The 23837-nt window shown below is 38.5% G+C and overlaps 1 protein-coding gene and 1 long non-coding RNA gene across 3 annotated transcripts in view; both read left to right on the forward strand.

Annotated features, from left to right (window-relative positions):
* Positions 1-23837, forward strand: part of LOC102312250 — a 41793-nt gene continuing 17956 nt past the window's right edge. The window contains exons 1-3 of one of the 2 annotated variants that reach the window (XR_006054098.1): positions 1-418; positions 2684-2760; positions 3465-3589. This is a non-coding gene — a long non-coding RNA (uncharacterized LOC102312250). Of the gene's footprint in view, positions 419-2683; positions 2761-3464; positions 3810-23837 lie in introns of those variants that run through there. The other variant, XR_006054097.1, reaches the window with a different exon arrangement.
* Positions 12171-16735, forward strand: LOC102312461 (homeobox protein MSX-2). Its single transcript, XM_005916413.2, has 2 exons — positions 12171-13082; positions 13627-16735. The coding sequence occupies exons 1-2, from the start codon at positions 12779-12781 to the stop codon at positions 14061-14063; spliced, it is 741 nt and encodes a 246-aa protein (XP_005916475.1). The 5' UTR covers positions 12171-12778; the 3' UTR covers positions 14064-16735.

Raw genomic sequence — 23837 nt, forward strand, 5'->3', positions numbered from 1 at the left:
TCGAATAACACTGCCACCTGCTGGTCGTTACAAGCACAATACAGAAAAAGGCAGAGTAAGCACAAAGTGTCATCCGTCAAGTGTGAGAAGGTGTGAAAAAGAGAGATGCGGCGAGTCAAGACTGTGTATGTCCCCCAGTTTGGGTCACAGCAGAGCTCGAGTCAAAGAACTGAATCGGATAAGACAGAGTCCCTTTCTCAGACCCCGAGGGAGAAGACTGGGAATAAGCGCCGCAAAGACAAACGCGCAAAGCCTCGGTCCATCTTGAAAGTAAAAATACCCAGACTCACCAGCCACAGTTTGCTCGGAAAAGTAACAAAGGACAACAAAACGCCGGCAAGGTCGATGTTGGAGCCTGCAGTAAATGATACCAAGGCAGCAATGAACCAAGGAGGAGAAAGGCAGTGTATTATTTTGGGTAACTTTAGCTAATAAGCTAACTATGTAGCTTTATTAAGGCTGAACAGTTAAGTGAGCTGTTGCTAGCTTAAAAAAGAGCACAGGTCTTGTGATTTCCGGTATATGCTCCCCAAAATTAGTATAAAAATATAAATAAGGTATAAATGACTTGTTGGCCTATAATCTATGAAAAATGTCTTTCATGAATAATAATGATGGTAAATAATTTGGAGCCAGAAAGAATATTCCTGTCACAATACACAGTACAAGTACAATAATGCAGTCATAAAGATACGTACAAAACACGTAATGTACGTCTGTGTGTTTATGTATATATAGACAGATATACAGTACCAATGTGTAAATAATGTTGACTACAGCCTGTTTACCAATACAAGTAAATAGGTTACATATAAAACACATATATTTACAAGCATGCATGCATAGTTAACTCATAGAGAAAATTTGCTTTGGATGCAGAAGTAGATCAGTGAGCTCACCGCACACTAGGACAATTGAGTGTAAGTGTGCCGTGTGTAACATTTGTTTTGCAATTTTCAAGTAGGGCCATGCTTTAAAACTAGCTGCGCAAGCTGATGAATGATCTTCCCAAAGTCCGGCCTGCCCATCCATTTCAGTGTCCTCTTCACTCAGTTGCTGTAGAAACACTTAACTACTGTAAACCAAATACCTAATTTGAGTTTGCGCTGCAAAAGCCTGTCGGTGATGTGGTTTGTATTTTTCAGTGCCAAATTGTATGAATTAGTGTAACTTACAGTTGAAAGTTTCAGTACAATTTAGCTAAGGGCCACAGTGACTTGACTGCGTGGGCCTGGACCTCCAAGACCTGTGCATAATACTGACACTGCTCCGGACTGAACAGAAATAAGAGCGCTCACTCTCACATTCACCCCTCTTTTCTTTAGCGGCTGTGTTTATGTCTTGTGCTCTCTAAATGTCCTATTTCATGCAATGTCCTATTATTCAAAATATAGTTTAAAAATATGTAAAAGACAGCACTGAGGGATGAGTGAATGGCAAAAGAAATATATGTGCAATATATTTATAGTTGTTTTTGGCTTTCACCAGTATTAATCAGTGTTCCTTAACACAAGTGTTAAAGAAAACTTAAAACTGTATTTTTTACAGAATGATTTCAGTAATTTTTAGTATTGTTCTGTTAGTGTTTTGTATGAAGTTTGTCTTTGACTGTGTTTGAGTGTTAGTGTTGTTTACATAACTGTTATGTCCACCCCCAGGGCCAGCTCATTTCACATTGGCCTCCTTAATATCAAGCTGGTGAAACTATAAACCTAGACTGAAACTAAAAGTCTAACACAAAGCCAGTGTTCTTTTAGTGTCAGGCCCTAGCCTGGATAAATGGGGATTGTTGCATCAGGAGGGGCATCTGACGTCAAATCATGGCCAAGTCAAACATGATGATCATATGTGGAAGTGATGGTGGATGAGTTTAAATGGGATCAACCATCTAAAGTAAGGGACAGTTCACAAGTAGGGTGAGGAAGCGAGTGCAGGCAGGGTAGAGCAATTGGAGATAGGTGTCAGTGATTTGTGACAGAAGGATAGCAGAAAGAGTGAAAGGGAAGGTGTGCAAGATGGTAGTGAGACAGTTTGTAGACGGTGGAAATGAGTACATAGGAAGGACACCTTAGGTTGAGCAGTTTGGAGACAAAAAGAGAGGCGAGGCTGAGATGACTTGGACATATGCAGAGGAGGGATAGTGGACATACTGGACAAAGGAGGTTGAATATGGAGCTGCCTGGCAGGAGGAAAAGAGAACTCAGACCAGGTTCATGGATGTAGTGAAGAAGGATATGCAGAGAGTTAATTTCACAGAGGAGGATGTGTGAGATAGGGTGAGATGCATGCAGATGATCTGTAGTGGTGATTTCTAAAGAGAGTAGCTGTAAGAAGAAGTAGAAAGTGGGCAATCATGGCTCAAGAGTTGGCAGTTCGTCTTGTAATCAGAAGGTTGCCGGTTCGAGCCCCGGCTCGGGCAGTCTCGGTCGTTGTGTCCTTGGGCACCTACTGGTCATGGCCAGAGGGGCCGATGGTGCGATATGGCAGCCTCACTTCTGTCAATCTGTTCCAGGGCAGCTGTGGCTACAACTGTAGCTGCCTCCACCAGTGTGTGAGAGTGAATGAATAGTGGAATTGTAAAGTGCTTTGAGGGTCTTGAAATGCGCTATATAAATGCGATCCCTTATTATTATAAAAGAAAAAAAAGCCTAATATTCATCCTGTTTGTCATTGTTGCGGTCAGGTGCTGACACTGCAGATGGAGATGTTTTCTTTTTCTCCCAAAGATCCACTGGCAAAGCAACAAACGAGAAAGAAAAGGTAGGTGGTGTGCAAAGTGTGCAGCAGAAAAATGGTAACAATGTGTACCAAACAAGTTTATATAGTTAAAATTAGTGTAATTTTAAATAGCTTGGGGTTTAATGGCAAACAAAAAATTGTCTTCTATCAGGCTCACTGTATATTGAAAACCTCTTTATGTTTTACTTTGTAATTTAACTTTAGCGTGACTGATCTTTCCTTAAACTCTAACTTTCAAAAGTTAAATAAAGGCTCAAACTGTGCATCAGGACTTCTAAACAGGCATGCAGTTACAGTAAAAAGTTTGTGAACCCTTTGAATTTTTCTCTCTTGTTGCAAAAATATGACTGAAAACATTACAGCATGTAAAAACCAACCGAAAAAAATTTATTCTTTTCGTCAAATGTCAGTTGTGGAGATCACTTAATGTCTATGTTATTCAAATAAAATAATTTACACACGGTTGTGGTCCTGTTGATAGGACACCTGCCTTTAATGTACTTCCAAATTTACAGTCAGTATTTGAGGGTCATGTTAATTTCTGCTTGTCACAGAAATTAATTCAGAAATCTGATGTTTTGGGTCATATTTATGTAGAAATATAAATATGGCTCACCAAAAGTTATATGTGTATTTTGTGTCCTCTAGACCCACGAATGAGGCAAGATCTATTTACACCATTTCTCTTTTCCCTTTCCTTTGATTTTTTCCCCTTCACTGGATAGGCGAAGCAATTTGTTCTTAGGACCATCTCCAAGATGTTGGAGGAGAATCAGCTTATCAGACAGCGACTGGATGCTCTCACTAAGGCCAAATGAGTCTGCGAGGATCATAGTGGCCCACAAACATAGTAGGCAACTTGCTAGTACTCAGCACAAGTGTTTCTTTAAATCTTTGTTCTCATCGGTTGCCACATTTACTTTGTTAAGCATTGGGTGTGTGTTAGAAGTGTTGTTAAAGGTCAGGTTGCTGGATCTTGAAGCAGTTTGCATAGAAATGCATTTCTCAGAGAGAACCACCGTTTACTGTGTTTAGCTGAAACTGTTATCTTATTAAATGGGTCAGTGAAATAATTGTGCAGAAGTCTTCTTCAAATTATACATATTTTATTGACTAGATGTTAACTGAGTCTACATAACATGAAAGCGCCTTTAACAGGGCTCTAGACTAACTTTTTTCCACGGTTGCACTGATTTTCTTAGGTGCAACCAAATTTTTCAGCCGCATCGCTTAACCCCACAGTTTTACATGTTCGCTTTTTTTTCTTTAAAAAAGATATCAAAGTTGATGATCCCGACTTCATCCATGGTCCAGGATGTTGCAGGAATTACCTTTATCCACCAGAGGGCACCACCGCCTCTCATATTATTTTTTGTTGTCTTTTGGTTTTCAGTTATTCAGCAGCAACAATTTTATAACCAAAACAGGAAACCTTATAAATGTTTAAGTTGCTTGTATTGGGAACACTCAAAAAAGGGAAATTGGGTGGTTATTAAATTTATAAGAGTCTAATTTGTAATTTGAACAAAATCAGAATATATAAACATGGTGAATGCAATTAAATCATGTATGATGTGCATGCAATTCAACAACGTAACACTTGTTAAATATATTCTTGTTGAAATGACATGATACAATCTAGCAAGAGTGGTTAGTTGCCTGGTTTCGTGATATCACACAATCTTACAAGATTTCAAACTGCAGGAAAATCACTGAGGCAGAAAAGCGTACACACACCACATGTATGCTATTGCTATTTATTGTGGTTTAACCTGTTTAAGGACAAGTGCCCTGTCCAGGGTGTATCCCGCCTGTCGTCCTACAACACCCCGGAGTTAATGAGAGAAAATGACAAGCGGGAGAGATCAGTGGAGTGACAACTTTGTGAAATTTGTTATAAATCTATTCAACTCGAGGAAAAAAAAGATGCATATGACGAGTTTCATGTTAAGTAGAATCTAGACTTTGTCAAACACTCCAAAAAATAACTCTTTTTAATTCTAATGTGTGAACTTAAAATAATCATAGAAAGGATTTTCACGTTAATAAATGGCTTTCTGTTACCATTTTTGTTGGGCTAACGTGGCTTGTGCTTTGCTTGAGAGAGTTGTTTTGCTCAGACTAAGAATTTGCTTGTAATGTGTAATAAAAGCTTCAAATTTTAGAGCACATTCGGCGCCTGTTATTTTACATTTTGAGAAAGAAGATAGTTTGTGATTGTTTTAGCAAAAAAACCAAAAAAGTCAAAAGTAAAAATTTTAAATTGTTTTCACTGTATTCATTGATTGATTCACTAGTTTAAAGTAACATTTTTTCATTAGTAGAAATAGGAAAAAATACGAATTTTATTAATTGTATTGACCTCTTCTGGTTCCCCACAGGTTTCAATGTTGAACTTAGAACCAAACGTTTCAAGTTGATTCTCTTTGACAGGATTGATATTAGTATATCAACTTGAGAGGCATGTGGCAGTGATTATTTTAAGTGTAATATAATTGCTGTTAAACCATGGAGTCGCACAATTTAATTTAAATTGTTCCGCAGTTTCTTAATGTTTTGATTGATGAGCCTCATTGCCTCTGTGTTCAGAGGTCACTTGTTTTACCCTTTTTCCCTCCACACATATCAGGGCAGGCGTGTCAGCAATCTCAGCAAGAGTTCAGCAAAGTTGTGTCTCTGCGACCATAGTCTGCGCTAAAAAATACAGCTCTTAATGTCTTAACATGATGTTGCGTGTGACACAAATTTTTACACAGTAGATTGTTAGCTATGTTGCTGTATAACCTTGAAATTAAATGGTGAAGGTCTGAATGCAAAGTGCTCATCGGTGGGTTAAACTGGTATACATTCAATCACCTCTCAGCCGCCAAACTATAGAACACATGCATTCAAACATGTGTCTCTCAGACCAGCAGCCTGTCTTTTTAAACAAGTCTGATGACAAGGTAGCCCTTTTAAAAGTAAACACTTTTTTTCTGAAGACCCCACAACAAAAATTGCACAAGTTTTTGTACATTAAAGTCCCAATTGACAGAATCATAACTGTGTCAGGTTTAAAAGAATGTAGCTTGAAAACATGATTTAGGCACAATGTCAATACAAGTCTACAAAAAGAGGGCTAACTTTGTTCACATATCTCAGTTATGCTCAGTTTGAGGGGAGTTCTTCTTTCTCCTTGTCCTTCCTGATGTTGTGCATTTTTCCATTGTTCGGTTCCGGGTCGCTGCTTGTGCAGCTGACCGGCCAGCTACCTAGCCTGACCCCATGTGATGTTTGTGTATTGTATGTACGATCGGCAAAGTTACTCTCTTAATTGCCCCTTGGGGATAAATAAAGTCTTCTGAATCTGAATCTGAATAACCTCTTTTCATAATTTGATGTGCTCTGTAGCAAATAGGGCGCGTGGTTTTGAACATAGTAAACAGGCAGTTTATTGAGGGTGTTCTTAAAGCATGGCGGATAAATGTGCGTTGGGGTGGTATAGAGGCCTTCAAACAATCAGAGCTGCGGTCTGCGAGGAGACTGGCAGACTGGCAGCTGTACCTTCAGACGGTGTTGCCAAGCCTGTTGATCACTGGTTAGCCGCATTGTTTACATGGTCAGAGGCGTTGGAATGTCAGTCCACTTTAAAACCAGCGCTTTTCTTTTATTTCAGGAAATAATGTAGTTGAGTACAGCTAAAAACATTACAGGGAAATCATTCACAAGTGGATACAAGTGCCCAAAGTGGCATATTTACTATGATGACTATCCTTTAGTCTCCTGAAAACTCAAGATAGTGGGTATTTTCAACATGGCTTTATTTATTTATTTATTCTTCAGATAATGTAAACTAGAGTTGCCATTTTTAATTATTTTAGTCAATCCATACACTTTACCATGTGGAAGTTGAGTTTGGAAGTCTGCTATTATTCAGAAGTTTGCCATTTTTCATAATAGTTTGCTAGCAGGGGAGTGGGCTGTAGTAGTACAAGTTATACTTTTTGCTTCACTCGCATCTACTTGGTGGGCCTGTTACACTCCTCAATAGTTACCCCTGTCTTACCCGTGGCCCTCCAATAGCTTGCTGTGTATGGTGACATAGGATTTAAACTGCATCCACACAGGAAGCTGGTCACGTGTTGCTTTGTTTGGTAACTGGTCGCTAGTAGACATTTCAGGCTCTGCTTAACTGGGTATTTTCTGATATATTCACTACTGATCATATGTCAGTCAATGGCGTTCTGCTTCTCACTGATAGTTACATCAGCCTCTCTCCTCAGTGTTGAGAAAAGTGAATCTTGGGATTACCCCCTGGGGTTTTTAATGTGGTCGATTTAAGACACAAATGTCATTAATCTTTTATAGGCTGAGGTCGCCACACTGCTGCAAATCACCTGTAGTGTGGATGCAGCTTTAGAGGGATTTCAGAAGGTTTTTCGTTTGATCTCTGACTCCTGCAGTGCATGTCTTGGGCAAGATACTGAACCCAAAAGCTTGTGTTTGCATAAGTGCATTTACCATAGATTAAAATAGTAGACTGAAGAATAAAGCAAACACTAAAGTTCTAAAAGTTTAGCAGACACTTGCATGAAAATCTGATGGTGTAGTTAGATTAGTTGAACAGTAACCTCACAAGAAGAAGCTTTGAACCCCACTTCATACCTAATGTCTGGGATAACCTCTCATGAAGTGAGAGTGAACATAAGAAAGCTGAGCAGCCAACCTTTATGCATTGAATACATGAAATTCATTGAAATAGATGGAAGAATTTGGCGCTGGGTGAATGTCTGAACCTAGCTGTATGCATCATAGTGCTACAAAAGTGGGGGAAGGGAAAATCTTTTCATTTCAATCATTTTGTTTTACCTGAAACTAAGACACTCAGATACATGCAGAGAGATTTTATAGTTATAGATTATGGTTACTTTTGATCAGAAGCATATAAATCAAGAGTACAAACTTCTATAAGTCAAACAATTGTTTTCTAAGATAGAGATGACGACTGAATTGGGAAGTTTTGACATTTTGAAAATTCAAGGGGCTAAAGTGATTTTCTTTTTTAAACTTATTGGCTAAAGGGGGAAAAATATGCAAATGTTGGTGCTTGTAGATTGTTTCAGTTATCCGCTGCACTATTAGCAGGAACTGGCGATATGTACTCTTTGGCCTTTAAATTCATGCTTATCTTAAAATAAACCTGTGTTAGTTTCTATAAAATGCAAAGTCTTATTACCCTTGATGGCATTGCAGTGGTGTTTCTACTTTTTCGTGATGTTGGATGATTCATTACTTTTTAACACCTTCTATGCCACATCCTGACTGAGACAGCTTAATGTGAGAAAAAGCGCCTGACACTGTCAGCAAATTTGAGCACTGACTGTGTGGCAAGAAAGATAAGACCAAAGTGGGTTAAAGTTGTTGTTTTTTCCTTTTTACATTTTTGAAGATTAGATTGATATTTTGCTGCTGGATTTCTTTGCTGTTGGCCAATGATTCTCAAATATGTAGGGGTACGTGGGTGGAAAATTTAACAGATGAAGGTATTTGGGACCAAATAGCTCTGGGGACTTTCTGGTGGGCGCCTGACCATTAGATCACTTAACTACATATCTTCTAGGTTTCTCCTGCTTTTATTTGCACTGACAGTAGAAAAATTATGCAATGGCTAGCTTGTAATTGGGATAGCAGAAGTTACAACCGCACTGACAAGATGGTAAATTGCAGCTGTGTGCTTTTGACATTTGGGGTACTGTGACTGCTTGCTCTTAACTTGGCCATCAGACAGAACCATGCTTAAATGTCACACCATCACTTTAAAGTATTGCGCGTTAGTTTGCTATCAGCCTAAAACACAGACCCAGGGTAGCCATTTAAGTCCTTTTGTAATGCAACAGAAAGTCAGTGATCATCATCTACAGCTTTATTACAGTGCTGCAGTCCACTCTTATCTCTGTCGTTTCCCTTAAAAGTCCTTAGTATAATCCACGATCCTAATGTTACCCCATACTGCAGCAAAGATGTGCTTTTGTTCATTATATCTATATATTGCTGACAATATGCAGTGTGATTATGGTCAATTATAAATAAAAATGACCTCACAAATTGTGCTGCCTGGAGTTGCTAGCAATGCCATGCCATAGGTACCATAAAGCCCATACAGTTGTACACTAAAGTGATAAACCATTTTGTTCTATATCAAATACACCATAAGCTTGTAACCGTTAAATATTGTACTTTATTGTACTTATTCTTTTTTTTTTAAACTTTTTTTCATTTGTTCTTAAAGTTTAGTAAAAAAGTAAATAAATAAAAGGTAAATGAGTCAATAATCATACCAAGTTGAAGCAGCCCCAAATAAAACAATGGGAAACGTAAATCAGGTTTATGAAATATATTTGTAGTTGGTGGGTATTGTAGGAATTGCTACATACATGATGAACATGAAAGTTGACTTCATTGCTGTTTGTAATATGAAGTGCTAAGTTTAACACATCGGCACACTCGCTTCTGCTATTTCTTTCACGTAATATTTCTGCCACTTGCGATCGTGATCACACTAAAAGCTGATGTTTCCCATCTGCTACCGTGTTCAGAAGAATCATAAATGTGACCATTTAAGACTATGGTGCATCATGAATTTGTGGTGAAATTTGTGAGATACTTTTACTGAATGCTTGTTGTGGTTTGATTTAGCAGCACATGTGGGTTAAAGGCTGACTTCCTGTAAGACTTAGAGTGTCACATGCACATTAGCATACAGGGAAGCTGTAACTTGTGGTGAGATGGGGATTTTTTTAATTACTCAGGGGATTTTATTTATTGATGTTTTCCATGGCTACAAGTTAACTACAGAAAAATGTATGGAATCATTATTGTGGCAATGAGTTCACTGTCATGTTTGGTGTGATTTAAACTTTGTGACATGGTATATTATCCCGTTGGAAACAGCCTTCAGGAAATGGGTACACTGTGGCCATAAAGGCTGTTCTTAGTTGGTACAATGATTCCCAGACTGTGCCCCCAGAAACACTACCATCTTGATATAGGTAGTATGGCTCTAGTCTGTGATGCAGTTGAGGCTATCATTCAAATGTCGGTGCAGAAATCGAACAGTTGTTTTCTGAGTTTTTTTTTTCCTACCCTAATTTGGAATATTCATTTGGTTTGACTAATGTCTGTGGATTGTAGTTAGTGTGTTTAACTATAAAGCCGTTAAACATCATGCTACAAGTCCTGGAAATTATGTTACTGCTAAAAAAAAGCATGTAGCTTTACAGTTTTTCTATTTTGACTGAAGTAAAGGTGAGCTGTCGTCTGTCTTATTTCGTCACTGTGAGATGCTGGCATGTGGTACAGCTTACATGTGTCGGTGTTGCTGTGGTGACTTCAGAAAGCTATTACTCATTACTATAGAGCTGCGGTTGTTCGTAAGACGAGGAAAGGGCAAATATCTGAGTCTGAGTGCATCTATACCCGAAACTTGCAGCAAAACGAATGCAGCTCAAGTAAATTACAAACAAAAAAGAGAAAATGGTTAAGTTACTTCAGTTGCTGTTAAAGTGTAAGCAGTTATTTTGCTGGTGGTGATGGTGAGAATGAAACACTCAGTTTGAGGCTTTTAAAATGGGTTTTCCCTAACAGACTCTCTTATATACTGTCTGTGGCACCGTCAGTAACATGGGCTTCATCACTTGAAGAAACACATACAGAATTACATTTCTGTATGTGTTTTGGTGACATGTTGTATAGGGCATTTATCTGTATTTTAAGAATTTTTCTTTTTTAGACAAAAAAAACAAAACAAAAAACGACTAAAGCAAATGAAGGTTAACTATCAAATGTTTCTTTGTAAGATGGAGCTGTGATATTTCTTTTCCTCTAGTTAAGCTCTCAACTCTTTGATACTCAGGATAAAAGTATTCTTTTTATGGTATACCTGGGTTATGTCCTAATTTATTTAGGCATTATGTATGTTGGAAAATTAAAGTACTGAGGGCAATGATATAATTTTGAGATTGACCTCAAGATAAGCTCTTTTCACGAAAATCTGGGTTTTACATGTGTTTGCATGCATTGTCCTTGAACCTGGTTTAGTTATTTCGTTGCTTCTAAGTCAATACGGTGGTACCTTTTTTAAAACATTTCCCACTGTGTGTTGAATGCATTAAACTTCTGTGGGTTACAGCTGATGCTGTTATTACTATTTCTGTAATTTTAACTAAAATACTCTAGATGATTTTTGTGTATGGTTTAATTGAAGTTGCGAAGTGTTCACATAGGATATGCCAGCAGTTGGCTATCAAATGCTCCTTCAATTACATATATTAGCCTAACAGGGCTGTTGTCCCGCCTTAAAGTGCATGGCCCTCTGTCCTCCTGTCTTATTATTTATTAGAAACATGCGTGCAAATGCATGTTTTTTTAATCATTTAGAATTTTAAACACTATTGTAGTTTTATCAGTTTTATGTGTCCCGCTTTTAATATAAAATATGATGGTATGTGATGATGTTTCTCACCATTATTCACCTATACCCTTCTTGATTCCCAAAAGTCTAACAGTTCCGTTTGATTTTCAAATATAAGCTCACACCCAGTTACCCGTGCACATTATAAACCTGTAGGTAGGGAATCGGTAGAAAAGCACTGTAATGACAGAGAGGCTCCTTTGTTAAGATGCACGTGCGTATTACAGGAGACTAAGCTCGTGCTGTGTGAGCACTTTGCTTCACATGGAGAGTAACTGTGTTGTGGAGCTGGGGAGCTGAGACCCTGATGCCACTGTAATCCTGATGATTACAGAGAGCACACATTCTCTGTGAGGGCTGATCACAGAGCACTGGACACAGCAGCACACACCAGTCACTTCACAGGAGGTCTTTGCGATGTGCGGACATGTGTCTGTGAGGGAGAGACAGACAGAGAGAGCTAGAGTATGCAGCAAGCACATTCATCTTGCATGAAGTTAGGTGTGTGTCACTTTTTTGTGTCACTTGTAAAACCCATGCACTGCGCTGGTATTCTTCACTGAGTGGCTAGAGGCTGCATTTAGGAACGCCGTTACTTCTCGTGATGTTTCCTAATACTCTGGAGCCCTACAGGTATGAGCTTCAAACAGGCACGAGACACCTCTGTCTCCATCCACACAGCAGAGACTGGGACTAATCACAGCGGGCGCCACACACCTCAGGAAGGTAGCAATTTTCCATCATTACCGTTAAATCCTGCTTAAAAGAACCGGATTCCACAGGCCTAATTACAAGGTGTTAATAATAACAATGTAATGACAGTCATTTTAAAGCCTGCCCAAAACCATAATCCATCGCCCAACTGACTCTCACATTTAAGTGTGTAACTGCTGTGTGATGTCTGAATTTTGAAAGCACCATGATTGTTATTGATTGCCATTGTGATTACTCCAACAGTCGGTGTGGCAGGGTCTGCGCGTTGGGGCTTGAATTAGGAGCATCGTCAGCTTTTGTCAAATGGAAATGCAGCTCTACAGACAGACGCTGATGCTTGAAGACACGGCAAGCCAATCTACCAGCCTAATTGCTGTACGGGACAGAGCTTAGCAGGCAGGGAATCGATTTACATATATTAGTAAGGTTTTGTATTCGGCCTCTGTCTCATTTAAAATGATTCTGCATTAATTCAAGACATCAAGCATGACTATGTGCAAGCTTTTTCAATGTTAACTAAGGGTATGCAGTTTGCAGAGTGAAAGAAATACAGCCAGGAAACAATCTTCCACCATGGTAATTACTGCTAAATGAGGCTGATGCGAAGCTGACCTGCTGTCTGGTTAGGGGTGTGGCAGAGTGCCCTAAACACAACGTCCAATCACAAGTCTTCCCCCAAACCCTGGGATCAAGACTCATCATTGGCTGAAAGTCCCAAATGCACGCCAGACTTTTTCCAGCACTAACTCTGTCAGCTTTGTGACAGCTTAAGAGAAGCTACTCCAGATTCCTCTCTGACCGGTCTCATTCTGGGACCAGAAAAGTGTCTTATGGATTGTACTTAAATTCTAATACTGAAAAGAAAGAGAAGAAAAAATGTCTGCGTCTGGGGACTCAAGAAATGAGTTTTCCACAGAAGAGGATGCAGGATCAACGCAGCTGAAGCTCGGGCGCATGGCACAAACATCCTGTCTTCCCTTCAGCGTTGAAGCTCTCATGTCGGAGACGAGGCCGCTGGCTGTGACCAGCAAAGAAAAGGGAAATTATGATTTGAAGGAGGATGAGGCGCAGCGGACAGATGAGTGCACACAAAACTTAATATCTATTAAATCAGAGCCACTGGAACAACATGAATTTCCCTCTTGGATATCCAGCTCCATTAAGATGTCTACTCCCCCACGTAAGTCATTTTCCAATCCAGTTTTATTACTAGTTAGTGGTTCAGTTTTGAATCAGGGTTTGTTTTTTTTTTAAAATCAGGGTCTTCGAGTACTGTAAGTCATCCAGTTTAAGCTTTTGTAATGCAAATGTGTAAAGTTGGAGGAAAAGTCCCACAGCTGGCAGCACAGTTTTTATGCATAATTAATACTGAATCAATAGACAAATCAAACATTTTTGACAGAACAAGAAGGAGTAATAAAAAGAGAAATATATTGATTTGTTTTTAAGAATTTTGCATAATAATTTTTCTACTCACCAGTTTCACATTGTTTAAAGATAATCATCTTGCATTATTTAAAATTTTAGATAGTGGTAAATACTCTAGGAAGCAGGATACAGGAGAAGCGTGGCTTTTCCATCAATATTGCTGTCCATTAATTTTCTGATCATTACTTTTCCTGTTTAGTCATTTGGTGTTAAACCACTGAAAAGGAAAGAATTAAAGGTCTGTTTGTCCAGCTTTGACAGCTGATTTAGTTTCATGTTTTCCATATATCCTGTAGGGCAGCTTAGTCCGGCAGTCTGCTCATTGAGGAAGCACAAAACCAACCGTAAGCCTCGTACTCCCTTTACCACAATGCAGCTTCTGGCCCTGGAGAGGAAATTTCGTCAGAAGCAGTACCTGTCCATCGCCGAGCGGGCCGAGTTCTCCTCCTCACTGTCCCTGTCCGAGACCCAAGTCAAGATCTGGTTTCAGAATCGACGGGCCAAAGCCAAGAGGCTTCAGGAGGCTGAAGTAGAGAAACTCAAACTAGCAGCTGGTGTAGGCTCCAAAGCTGTCTTCTACCCAGGATACTCATCCTTGGGTTTTCCCCTGCACGCTGGTTCGGCAGGGCTCTATGGACTGGGCTACTCATATGGCCGCACCCCTGTTCTCCCTGCTGCACATCTGGCTATGTACGCCTCACAGGTCGGCTACAGCCTTTTCCACCTCTCCTGAGATGAAAAAGAAATATACAGACAGATTGTGCTAAAAGGGATGACAAGAGTGTATCATTAAATCATGCACCTTATGCAAAACTTGTTTGCATGTGACCTGAAGTGGACTTTAAGCTTCATTGTTTGTCTTAAGAAGGATTTACAAGTGTTCTGCTATTTGCAAAAGACTATGGAAGGATACAGCATCCCGAAGGTCCCTCTTTGCCATTTGCAAACATAATACCAGAATACATATTGTTCAGATTGTCTTTTCTGCCCTTTTTCTAAAGTGTTTCTCACTTGTTACCCTTCAACATGCAGGGATATTTCACTGCACCTTTAAATCATTGAATACTCAAGTCACACATATTTATTTGTAATAGTTTTAGAGTCACATACTTGATGTTACATATCTTCATTTTCATTAGTTAATATTTTATGTATATGATATTAAATTGAGATCCTTAGCACGCCCCCTCGTTTGCTGTCTTTATTTGTGGCCTGCATACAACACAAGGTAGAATTGGTAACCTGGTGCGGTTACTTTAATGCAGTTGTCTGCTTCTTTTGATGTGGTCTTCTGTTCGTACTCAAATTGTGTTTAGTTCTTTGTTTGGTGGTCCATCTGCTTCTGAAATTCAGTGGCCTCCTTTTGTTTACCACACATGCAGGAAGAGGCTCTTTTCTTCTCATCTCGTTTAACACGCCTCATATGCTTTCTTCTACAGAAATGTTAAGGTCAGTGCAAAATATAACATATTTCAACTGCAATTACACAAAAATAACATTTCCCTCGCTGATTTCCTTCCCCTATTCTGAATGCATTGTGAGCTCTACCGTCTAACTAATACTGTCTTTGTTTCCCAGAAAGTCGTCATTATATCATTATTTCTTTTTCTCACTTATGCTGTTTTGGGTGTAAATGATCTTGTAAAAAGATCAATGCGTCACGAGAGATTTTAACTTTTGATCATAAATGGTTCAGTTCCATTCTGTATGAAAGTGATCCTAGCTGCTTTATTGCTATAGAGAGGCATCATAAACTTCAACTTTTGGCAAGAATTTGGAGCATTTAGCATCTTTATTTTGGCCTAAAAGCAGCGCTGTAATCTTAAATCCCTAAAATGTGTTATGTCTTGTGCTCTTTTGCTGTTTGGGCTCCAAACTATTATGCAAGGAAAAATATGCTTTTTATTTATTTTTAACAATATCTTGAATTTCTGCATTTATTTTTCAGGGACTCTTTGATATAAGAAACTTGTGTGTGACCAATCAAACAAACTACTCAAGCTATTCACTTTACCAATGTGCTTCAGGGATTTGCACTTCAAAAATGAAAGCACGGCATAAAAACTACAGCTGCCAGCTAATCTCTAGCATTAAGAATAATGAAGTAGCAATTTCTATACATGGGTGTATATACAGCGGGGTGGTCCAAGGGAAGAGGTGTTGCACTCTTTAATGAATATTTATTCAGCCAAATTTCCCCCTAAAGATGAGAAATTATATAAACAAAAATGAATGCTTTCAGCAAATAGCACGTCTCACATTGTCTTAATTGTAAACATGTGTTTTCATATTGCTCTTGGATCTCACAGAGGTAGAGATTTATTTGCTTGATGTGAGCCTTATTTTTAAACTGTATACTTTAAATGAACTCTCTCTGTGAACTTTCTAACACAGCATTATAGCAGGCTGTCCCTTTGCAGCCTGTAGTTTAATTGCGCTTGTCTCAGAGTTCTGACTCCAAAACTCTGTGAAATTATATGTGCAGACTCAGTGATAACAGAACGGGGCATTACATGGTCTCTCTGTCTCTGTGCCTCTTTCCTTCACCAAACTTGGAGAAGTCTTGTTACCATTAGCACATATTTCACAGTCCATTTGCTCCCCTCCATTTTGAAATTAAACCCGGCATTAAGCTGATAGGAAGGCCCTTAATAGCGTTGACTGGCCACAGTCTCCAGTTTCAAATGTTTTCAGCGTGAAACTTAGGCAGAAGAAATTATCACAGCCCATTTGAGATCGGATAAAGAAACAGAGACGTTATGTTTTATAATGAATAGATACATTAACAGTAATCATTATAAACACCAAATGTAAATGAAAATCGCCACAAGATAGATGTGCAAATTTGACAAAGCATGATGTTATTTTCATGGAAATGTGCCTTGAGGGTTATTTACATTCTTACAAAGCTAATTTGAGTTTCTTGGGTAATTAGCGAGGGCTCGGGTCATACAGTCTTTCTAATATCCTCAGCCAAGAGAGCAAAGGGTCAAACACTTCACATGTTAAAACAATACTCACATATTTATATATGCATTGAACTTTTCACTGAAATACTCTTTTTTTTGTATTAGAAATTTAAAGGAACCTACATTTACAATTGCTTTAACCCACCGCTGTCAGTTTTACCCTTCATAGTTTACATTTAAGTGTGTTTGGAAGACTTTTTTTAGAGTCGGTATGAATAAGAGAATATGAATACAAGGGACACATCTGACAACCAAACAACCAATAACTCTGATGATGCACTGGTAGACAAACAAGACTATAACCTCTAAAGGTCTGCATATTGCTTTTAATTACTTAATATTTTTGTGAAGTAAAATCTAATGGTCAACATCCCCCTGAGACCCAGTATATTCACTATGTTTAACACTATGTTCTTTCAGTTTAACAAAACAAGTTAAATTGAAAGAACCTCTTTGAATTTGTCTTTCAATTTCAATTCTTTTACATATCAGGACATATAAAATTAAGCCAAAACGCAGCAATGATCTTTAAGAAGTATGGCTCGTTTGGAAGGATTGCCAGAAGAAAGCCTTTCGTGGTGGGGGGAAAAACAAATGGCAAGACTTCTGAAAAAAATGTTCAAGCAATGTTTGGACAGATTAGACTAAAGTGTACATGTTTGGCCATAATGCACAGCGCCATGTGTGGCAAAACCCAAACAAAGCATATCAGCACAAACATCTCGTATCAACTGTCAGACACGTTGGTGGGGCGGTAATTCTTTGAACTTGTCTTACTGCCACAGGATCTCCGTACCTTACAGTTATTGAGTCAACCATGAGCTCCTTTGTATACCAAAGTGTTCTAGAGTCAAATGTGAGGCCATCTGTCTGATAGCTGATGAAGCGCGAGCTGATTTGATGAGCTCAAGCACAGGAAGAATTCTACTGCATGGCTGAAATGGCTGAACCAGAGAAGAATCAGGGTGTTGCAATGGCCCAGTGAAAGTCCAGACCTCAGCCTGACTGATATTGTGTGGCACTACTCTAAGAGAGCTTTGCATAAACCTGCCCACAAACATCAATGAACTGAAACAGCGATTTATGGAGTAATGGACCCAAATATCTCCACGGTGATGTGAGAGACTGATAAAGTCACACAGAAAACACTTACTCCAAGGTAATCCTGCCAAAGGTGGTTCTACATGTTATTAAATCGTGCTGCTTCTGAACTTTGGCTTAATCTTTCATAAGAAGTAATGACATGGTGTGGTGTGCCATCTGTTATTTCTCATCTGAGGTTGTATTTAAGAAGTTTAGATCCTGGTAAGATTTAAATGATTGATCACGATTAAGTAAAACCTTAGGACTATCAACAAACAACACCTTGACTGTGTCAGCAAGTCACTGCATACAATAGGTGTTGTTACTTGAACCTAATATTCTTGCAGCTCTGCCAGAAATCCACTAGGTGTAGCAGCTTTCCATCTATTGCTGCTCATTGAAACCAACAACACCAAACAGTCCTTCTGATTCTAATAACAATATCAGTAAATTCATTCTCGGCATTTAGGATAATTTTTAATAGTTTTGGTTGATGACAAATCTTCTTGGATAGAAAATGGCATGTTATGTAACTGCTGTTAGATAATGTCTTTTTAATTCATCATGAGTAACCTGGTAAATAAAAGATGAAACTCTTCTGTGTTGTTCCACTGTGTCTTTAGTAAAATGCACAAGTTTGGGCTTTGGGGATTTCTAGAGTTCAGTGTGGCAATCCTTTTAACTGCATCACTGTTGAATTTGATTGAGAATAAGTGGCCTTCCCCTCCACACTTTTATTTTGACAGATATAAGCAGTAATAGGCATTTGTCTAATTATACCTATTAAGCAGGTCCAGTACTGTGCAAAAAGTCTTTAGCCATCCGTCACTTCTTTAACTTTAAAAAAAAAAAAAAAAAAAAAAAAATTCAAAGGTCTTTATCAGCAGTTCTTTAGGATTTCTGAAGGTCTTTAAAACTGTTTGGACTTTCGGCTGATTTTTCTTTGTAACTGACCATTTTCAGAGGAATGTATTTGTTTTTTTTGTTTAAGTCACTTAGCACTACCCTATGAATGATTCATGCATAAAAAGGCACCTAACTGTTGTGTCTGCACATAGGAGATGACTTAGCAAAGACGACTTAGCAAAGAACCAATCTGATTTTGTAAAATCGTTTTTTTTTACCAGCAATCTGTCAAAAAAAGAAAAACACATAATGTGTTCCCATTTATTTAGCTGAATCTAAGAAAAATGCCAACAATAACAGTTTGACAGGCACAAAATATCATTCTTATACCAAAAAGATGATCCTCAAAAAGCTATTAGCTGAAACCTTGCCATATCTTGGCAGTGTCTGCAGTGTGTGCTCAAAAGATTTTGAAAACTGGAAAGGGGAGGACAGAAACAGAAGTGGCAGGCCTAAAGAGCTATATATAGCAAAAGAACAGTATCTGTTACTTATATCCTTAAGAAATAGGAAAAATCCAGCAAAGACTTGACACAGAACCCAAGAGATGCATGTAGACCTTCAGTTGATCCATCCATTGTTTGCAGAAGGCTCATCAGAAAAGGTCTTGGTGGCTGTCAAGAAGCCATTCTAAAGGAAGGGAAACAGGGAGAAAAGGCTGAGGTAGTAGTATAAGTAATATAAAAGGAAGGTATATTACAACAATCTCATGACAGAGAATGGAACAAAAGGTAGCAGACATCCAAAGAAGAGCTTTCAAGAAGCCCAGAGAACTATTCCTAAAGACTAACTAAAGAAATTAGATGGAAGTGGCCTAAGAGACTTCAGGATGTGTTAAAGAATAAAGGTGGTCACACCAAATATTGTTAGAATTGTATAATGTATGCATGTTTTTGCCTTATTATATATCAATTTATGTTTGCACGTTTCAGTAAATTGCTGCACCTATTTCCCATTTTTTCTAGAAAAATATAAAGAAATGAGGGGTAGCTAAAGACTTTGGCACAGTACTGTATTAAACATGGCTGCAAATTTGGTAAAAATCTGTTTTAGGCTAAATGAAGCAGTAAGATCCATTCCTTAAAAAAAGAAGAAACCGTAATTTGGCATTTCTCCCTGCATCTCTCCTCTGCTGTCTTTGCCTGTATGGCAAACTGAAATCCAAGATCAACATTTTAAGATTCATTTGCGCACTCAATCCTGGTATACAGTGCTTGCTTCACTGCACACGAGAAAAACACACAAATGTAAGGATCACTTCTCAGGAGGGAAGCAGAAATGCGAGCTATGACAAACATAAGAGGGGTGGGATGGAGGGGAGAGAGTGTGGTGATAATTTTTGATTTTGGTACAAACCTTGCAGGTCAGGGGAGTTAAAAGCATAGCTTGGTGTCCCTAAGAGCTCAGTACGCTTCATGTGAAAAAAACACAAGCAAACCAAGAAAACATTTCACCAATTTGACAACACGTGGAGCATTTAAAAAGAAAATAGAGATAGCACAGTGTAGCACAGACTGACACTAAACAGAGATGGACACGGTTAAGGCATGACTGTCGGTGACTCATGCAGCTACTGACACTGATCACATGATGTCTTTCTGTATTTTCAGTGCATTCCTATATCTGGTTGTGTTGTTTCACTTGAATACTTTGCGGGTGTTGTCAAATCCCTGAATATTTTTGATCCTGTTTTGTGTATTTTTATCAGTTTTCTTTAAAAGTTGGGGTGCATGCACTCAGAGTCACCGCACACTGGCACTTGTATTGTTCAAAGTGCAGTGAAAGACATGGCATGCTTTTATCTTGTCTTCAAAGCTTGCTGGCAGGTGTTTCCCTGAACAACCCCGCTCTATCCTCCATCTTTGCCGTTCACTCTTAGGTTCTCGTCTGCGTCTCTGAACACTTTTTTGTCCTCTGCTTTACTGCCTCCTTTTCTTTTTCAGTCCTGGTGTACGATGATGCAGTCATTGTGTAATTAGACTCCCATTCACTTGCACAAACTGTGGCTTAGATAAACTAACAAGTTCAGAAGTTCTTTATCAGTGGAACTTGATCTTAACTAAAACACACATGCACACAAACACACACAGAGGCAGACCTTGTCCTATCCTTCCAGTAATTCCACCTCTAGCACTTTGTGTCTTTTGTTTCGTTCTTTCAGCTGGTTTTCAAGAGATATCGCCCCCAAGCAGGTTTGGCCAAACAGGATGACCTATTTAAACATAAAGGAACACCTAAAAGCTTTGGCTTTAAGGTTATAAGACAGAAAGCTTCTCATGGGTTATGACTGTTTTTGTGACGATCTGGGGCATACAACAAGACAACCTAAAAAGTAATTAAAAATGAGACAAAAAAAACCTCTAGGATATTCTTTTTATATATATTCAACTTAACCTTAAACATATTCCTTTTTTCACCTTGGAGCTTTTTTTCTCTGCTGCTGTGCATTTTTTCCCAGGTTATCGTTGCTCTTTCCCTCCTTATAAAGCAGCAGCCTGATGTTTTGTGTCCTGACACTGTTTCGTGTAGGTCTTCTGCTTTCAAGCCCCAGCTCTCTTTTGAAGCACTGAGGTGAACAAAGCTGGAATCAGCACTACAGTTGTTGACCTTTGTAAAGAAAGAACAGCACAACCTTCTGTGTTTGTTGAAAGTTTCGTATCGTATTCGCACATAGATTACAAAGTGTTTTTCTCCTCATTTGTTTCACTGTAAGCCTACGACATGCTGTGCGTCTAAGATTAGATTATTTTGTTTCCTCTGAAGTAACTCTTGCAGATAGGACACACTAATGTCAACTGAATTAGCATCTCCCAGTGACATCCATACATTGCCCCGTGGGAGGTTTGTACCCCGTGTCTGAGCCTTTTTAGAGCAGTGACATCTTTAGCCTTCACCATTGTCTGTGTTTCCTCACAGATCTGTCTCTCCTTGCTGTCTCCTGAGATCCTGTGACTCATAAATCTTCCCCACGGGCTCTATTGTACTAAAGGAGGCCTAGTTGCCCATCTCTTTGTGATAACTTAGTAACGCACTAGGTGTCATGACATACACAGAAACACAAAGGCTGGTTTACATATATTTAATGGTAATTATGGATAAGGGCGAGCTAGGTAGTAACTTTTTACTCTGTTTTGACTTTTGATTAAAGCAGGGATGCACATATGGCCAACCGTGACCTCTTTGACTCCTCTTTCTGTGAGTCATCAGATATCTACACAGAAGAAAAATATTTTAGCAATTACAACAGCAGTTTTTTACATGATGGAGAAATGCAGCTGTAGTAAATAAATGGAATCTATTAGTGTGGCTCTTTGAGCTTAAACTGTATGTGTAAAAATGTTCTGGTAGCAAAGTTTTTATTCAGTTTCTGTGGACCAACAGTAAAAAATAGACATTTCTATATTAGATCATCATTTAAATATTAATCTGTTAATTAGTTACTTTTGTGCAATATGAATGGGTATTGGGGAGTCTTTATCAGTAGGAAAAGCTCTTTGAAGCTTATGACAATATGTCCAAAATCTATGTCCTCCTTCATATTTTCCAGTGGGCTGGGTTGGAGTCTTTGGCGTGCCAATTCTGGCTTATGGGCTAGAAAGAATAAGCCCTTATGGTTAAAACATATTTCTCAGCTAGATAACAATGAAATTAAATCAAGCTTTTAAATGTACATAATGTTCACTAATGTAAGGGTTCACATGAAAAAATCTGACTTTGATTTTTGGTAATATATGTATATATACATATATATGTATATATATATATATACATAATTAATGAATTTAAAAAAACATGTAACATATAATGTAATTGCAATGAGGTATTTCTGTAGTCTATTGATTACTAGATAGTGGAAAGGGGGTGGGATTAAATAAGCTTAGGCTTCTTCTTGCTCCTTTTTGAACATAAAAGTTATTTGTAGTTGTGTTTGCTTGTTTTCCTTTTGTTTTGCTTTGTTTGTTTGTCTCTTTTAATTCTATGTTGTACTTTTTCAGCATGTTCAAAATAAAGATTCAATCAATTAATCAATCAATCAAAGAGTTGATCATTTGGGTTTCCATTGTCACCATTTTTTTCTCAACAAATTACACAGCGTACCTGGTAAAGATTTTCAACTGAGACGCAATATGTAATTTAGGCGTTAAGAGTAAAAGGTTTAAAAGGATAGAGAAAAAAGTGAAAAATGTAGAATTCAATTTGAGTGCGTGGCCTAAAATAATTAACTAAAATGTTTTGTAGACTTACATTAAAAAAATAAATACAAATTCAAAAGTCATTCATGAGTCATTCTGCAAGCCTTAGATGGCAGGAGAAGTAAAGATAAGGAGATAAGGCTGCCACAGCCATGTCTCTGATGTAATGGTTTTATGGAAACTTGGCAGACTTCAAAATCCAACTTAGAGTAATTTGGACCATGTGGGCAGTAGTAAAACATCACGAAAGGACTGTGAGTAGTGTGTCCTTGTTTTTTTTATCTACAATTATTATTAAAAATGTACACATATGCTAGCTGTAGTCAGGTCACTGGTCAGTCTGGTAGTTCATATAATGAGGCAAGCATGGTTGGGGATTCACATATTGAATTATTGATGGACAGTAGGTGGTCTAAACAGGAGGGGAGACTTCAATCTGGGACAATTAAAGACGACCGATGCAGTCCACAGAAAAACCATTCATCTCCACTTCCTCTCCCCGGTGTTCATACAAACCATTTAAATACAGATGCTTTGTTTATTCTATTCTTTCCGTATAGGAGTCTTATTACATTCTTGTTTACACAGTAAGCCCTGACGTGGCTTACAGCAGGTATATGGGTTAAAGTCCCATTTGGTGAGCTGGTGAATTGTTTGGGATTTTCTACTTTATTCTCTGTCATGTTGCTGCTGAATCACAGAACAGATGGCTGAGGTAGTCTCTCCTATGGGAACTTCATTTCACTTCTTAGTAATAATAAAATCATGCTCTTTGGTAGATGCCATCGACATCCTGTTAGCCGTCCTCTCCTGTCTAAATTTATCTTGTAATAAGGTAAATGAAGGTGAGAGAATATCCTGAGTTTTCAGGGGGCTGGAGTGCAATGTGCCATTAAATATTTACGTGAAAGGGTTAAAGCATTTTATGGTACTCGGATAGGACCAAACGAAGGCTCTGCAATCGTTGTTCCCACAATCCCCCAGCTGTGCCGCTCTCTTTATATGTGTGCGCACATTTGTTTATGCTCGTGTGGTCCCATCTGAACTTTCCAGAGGGTAAAAGAGCCTCCTGCTGCGCTTGACAAGTCCTTTCTTAAAATAGACAAAATTGTGTCCGCTGTCTGCTTCCCTCCTATGGAATTAAAAAAAAAAAAAAAAGCACAGTTGCACAGCCATCGTACCATCACACTGCAAAAATAAATGTTTGACATGCTTCTATTTCTGGCCCATCTGAGCGAGACTGTGTTTTCCTGACTCTTCTCTTTGGTCATATCTTGTACTCAGTTCATTATTAATCCTGGTGTCTTGATTCAGTCACTGCATAAAATATTGTGTGTTTTAAAAATACTACTACAG

This window comes from Haplochromis burtoni, unplaced genomic scaffold (assembly GCF_018398535.1).
Source record: "Haplochromis burtoni strain Fernald_Lab_line unplaced genomic scaffold, NCSU_Asbu1 Contig_19, whole genome shotgun sequence".
NCBI classification, from domain to species: domain Eukaryota; kingdom Metazoa; phylum Chordata; class Actinopteri; order Cichliformes; family Cichlidae; genus Haplochromis; species Haplochromis burtoni.

Bases quoted from the DNA above. Each gene is read 5' to 3' on its own strand.
- LOC102312461 (XM_005916413.2), top strand. From the start codon at position 12,779: ATGTCTGCGTCTGGGGACTCAAGAAATGAGTTTTCCACAGAAGAGGAT. The intron at 13,083-13,626 runs GTAAGTCATTTT...TATATCCTGTAG, and splicing joins TAAGATGTCTACTCCCCCAC to GGCAGCTTAGTCCGGCAGTC.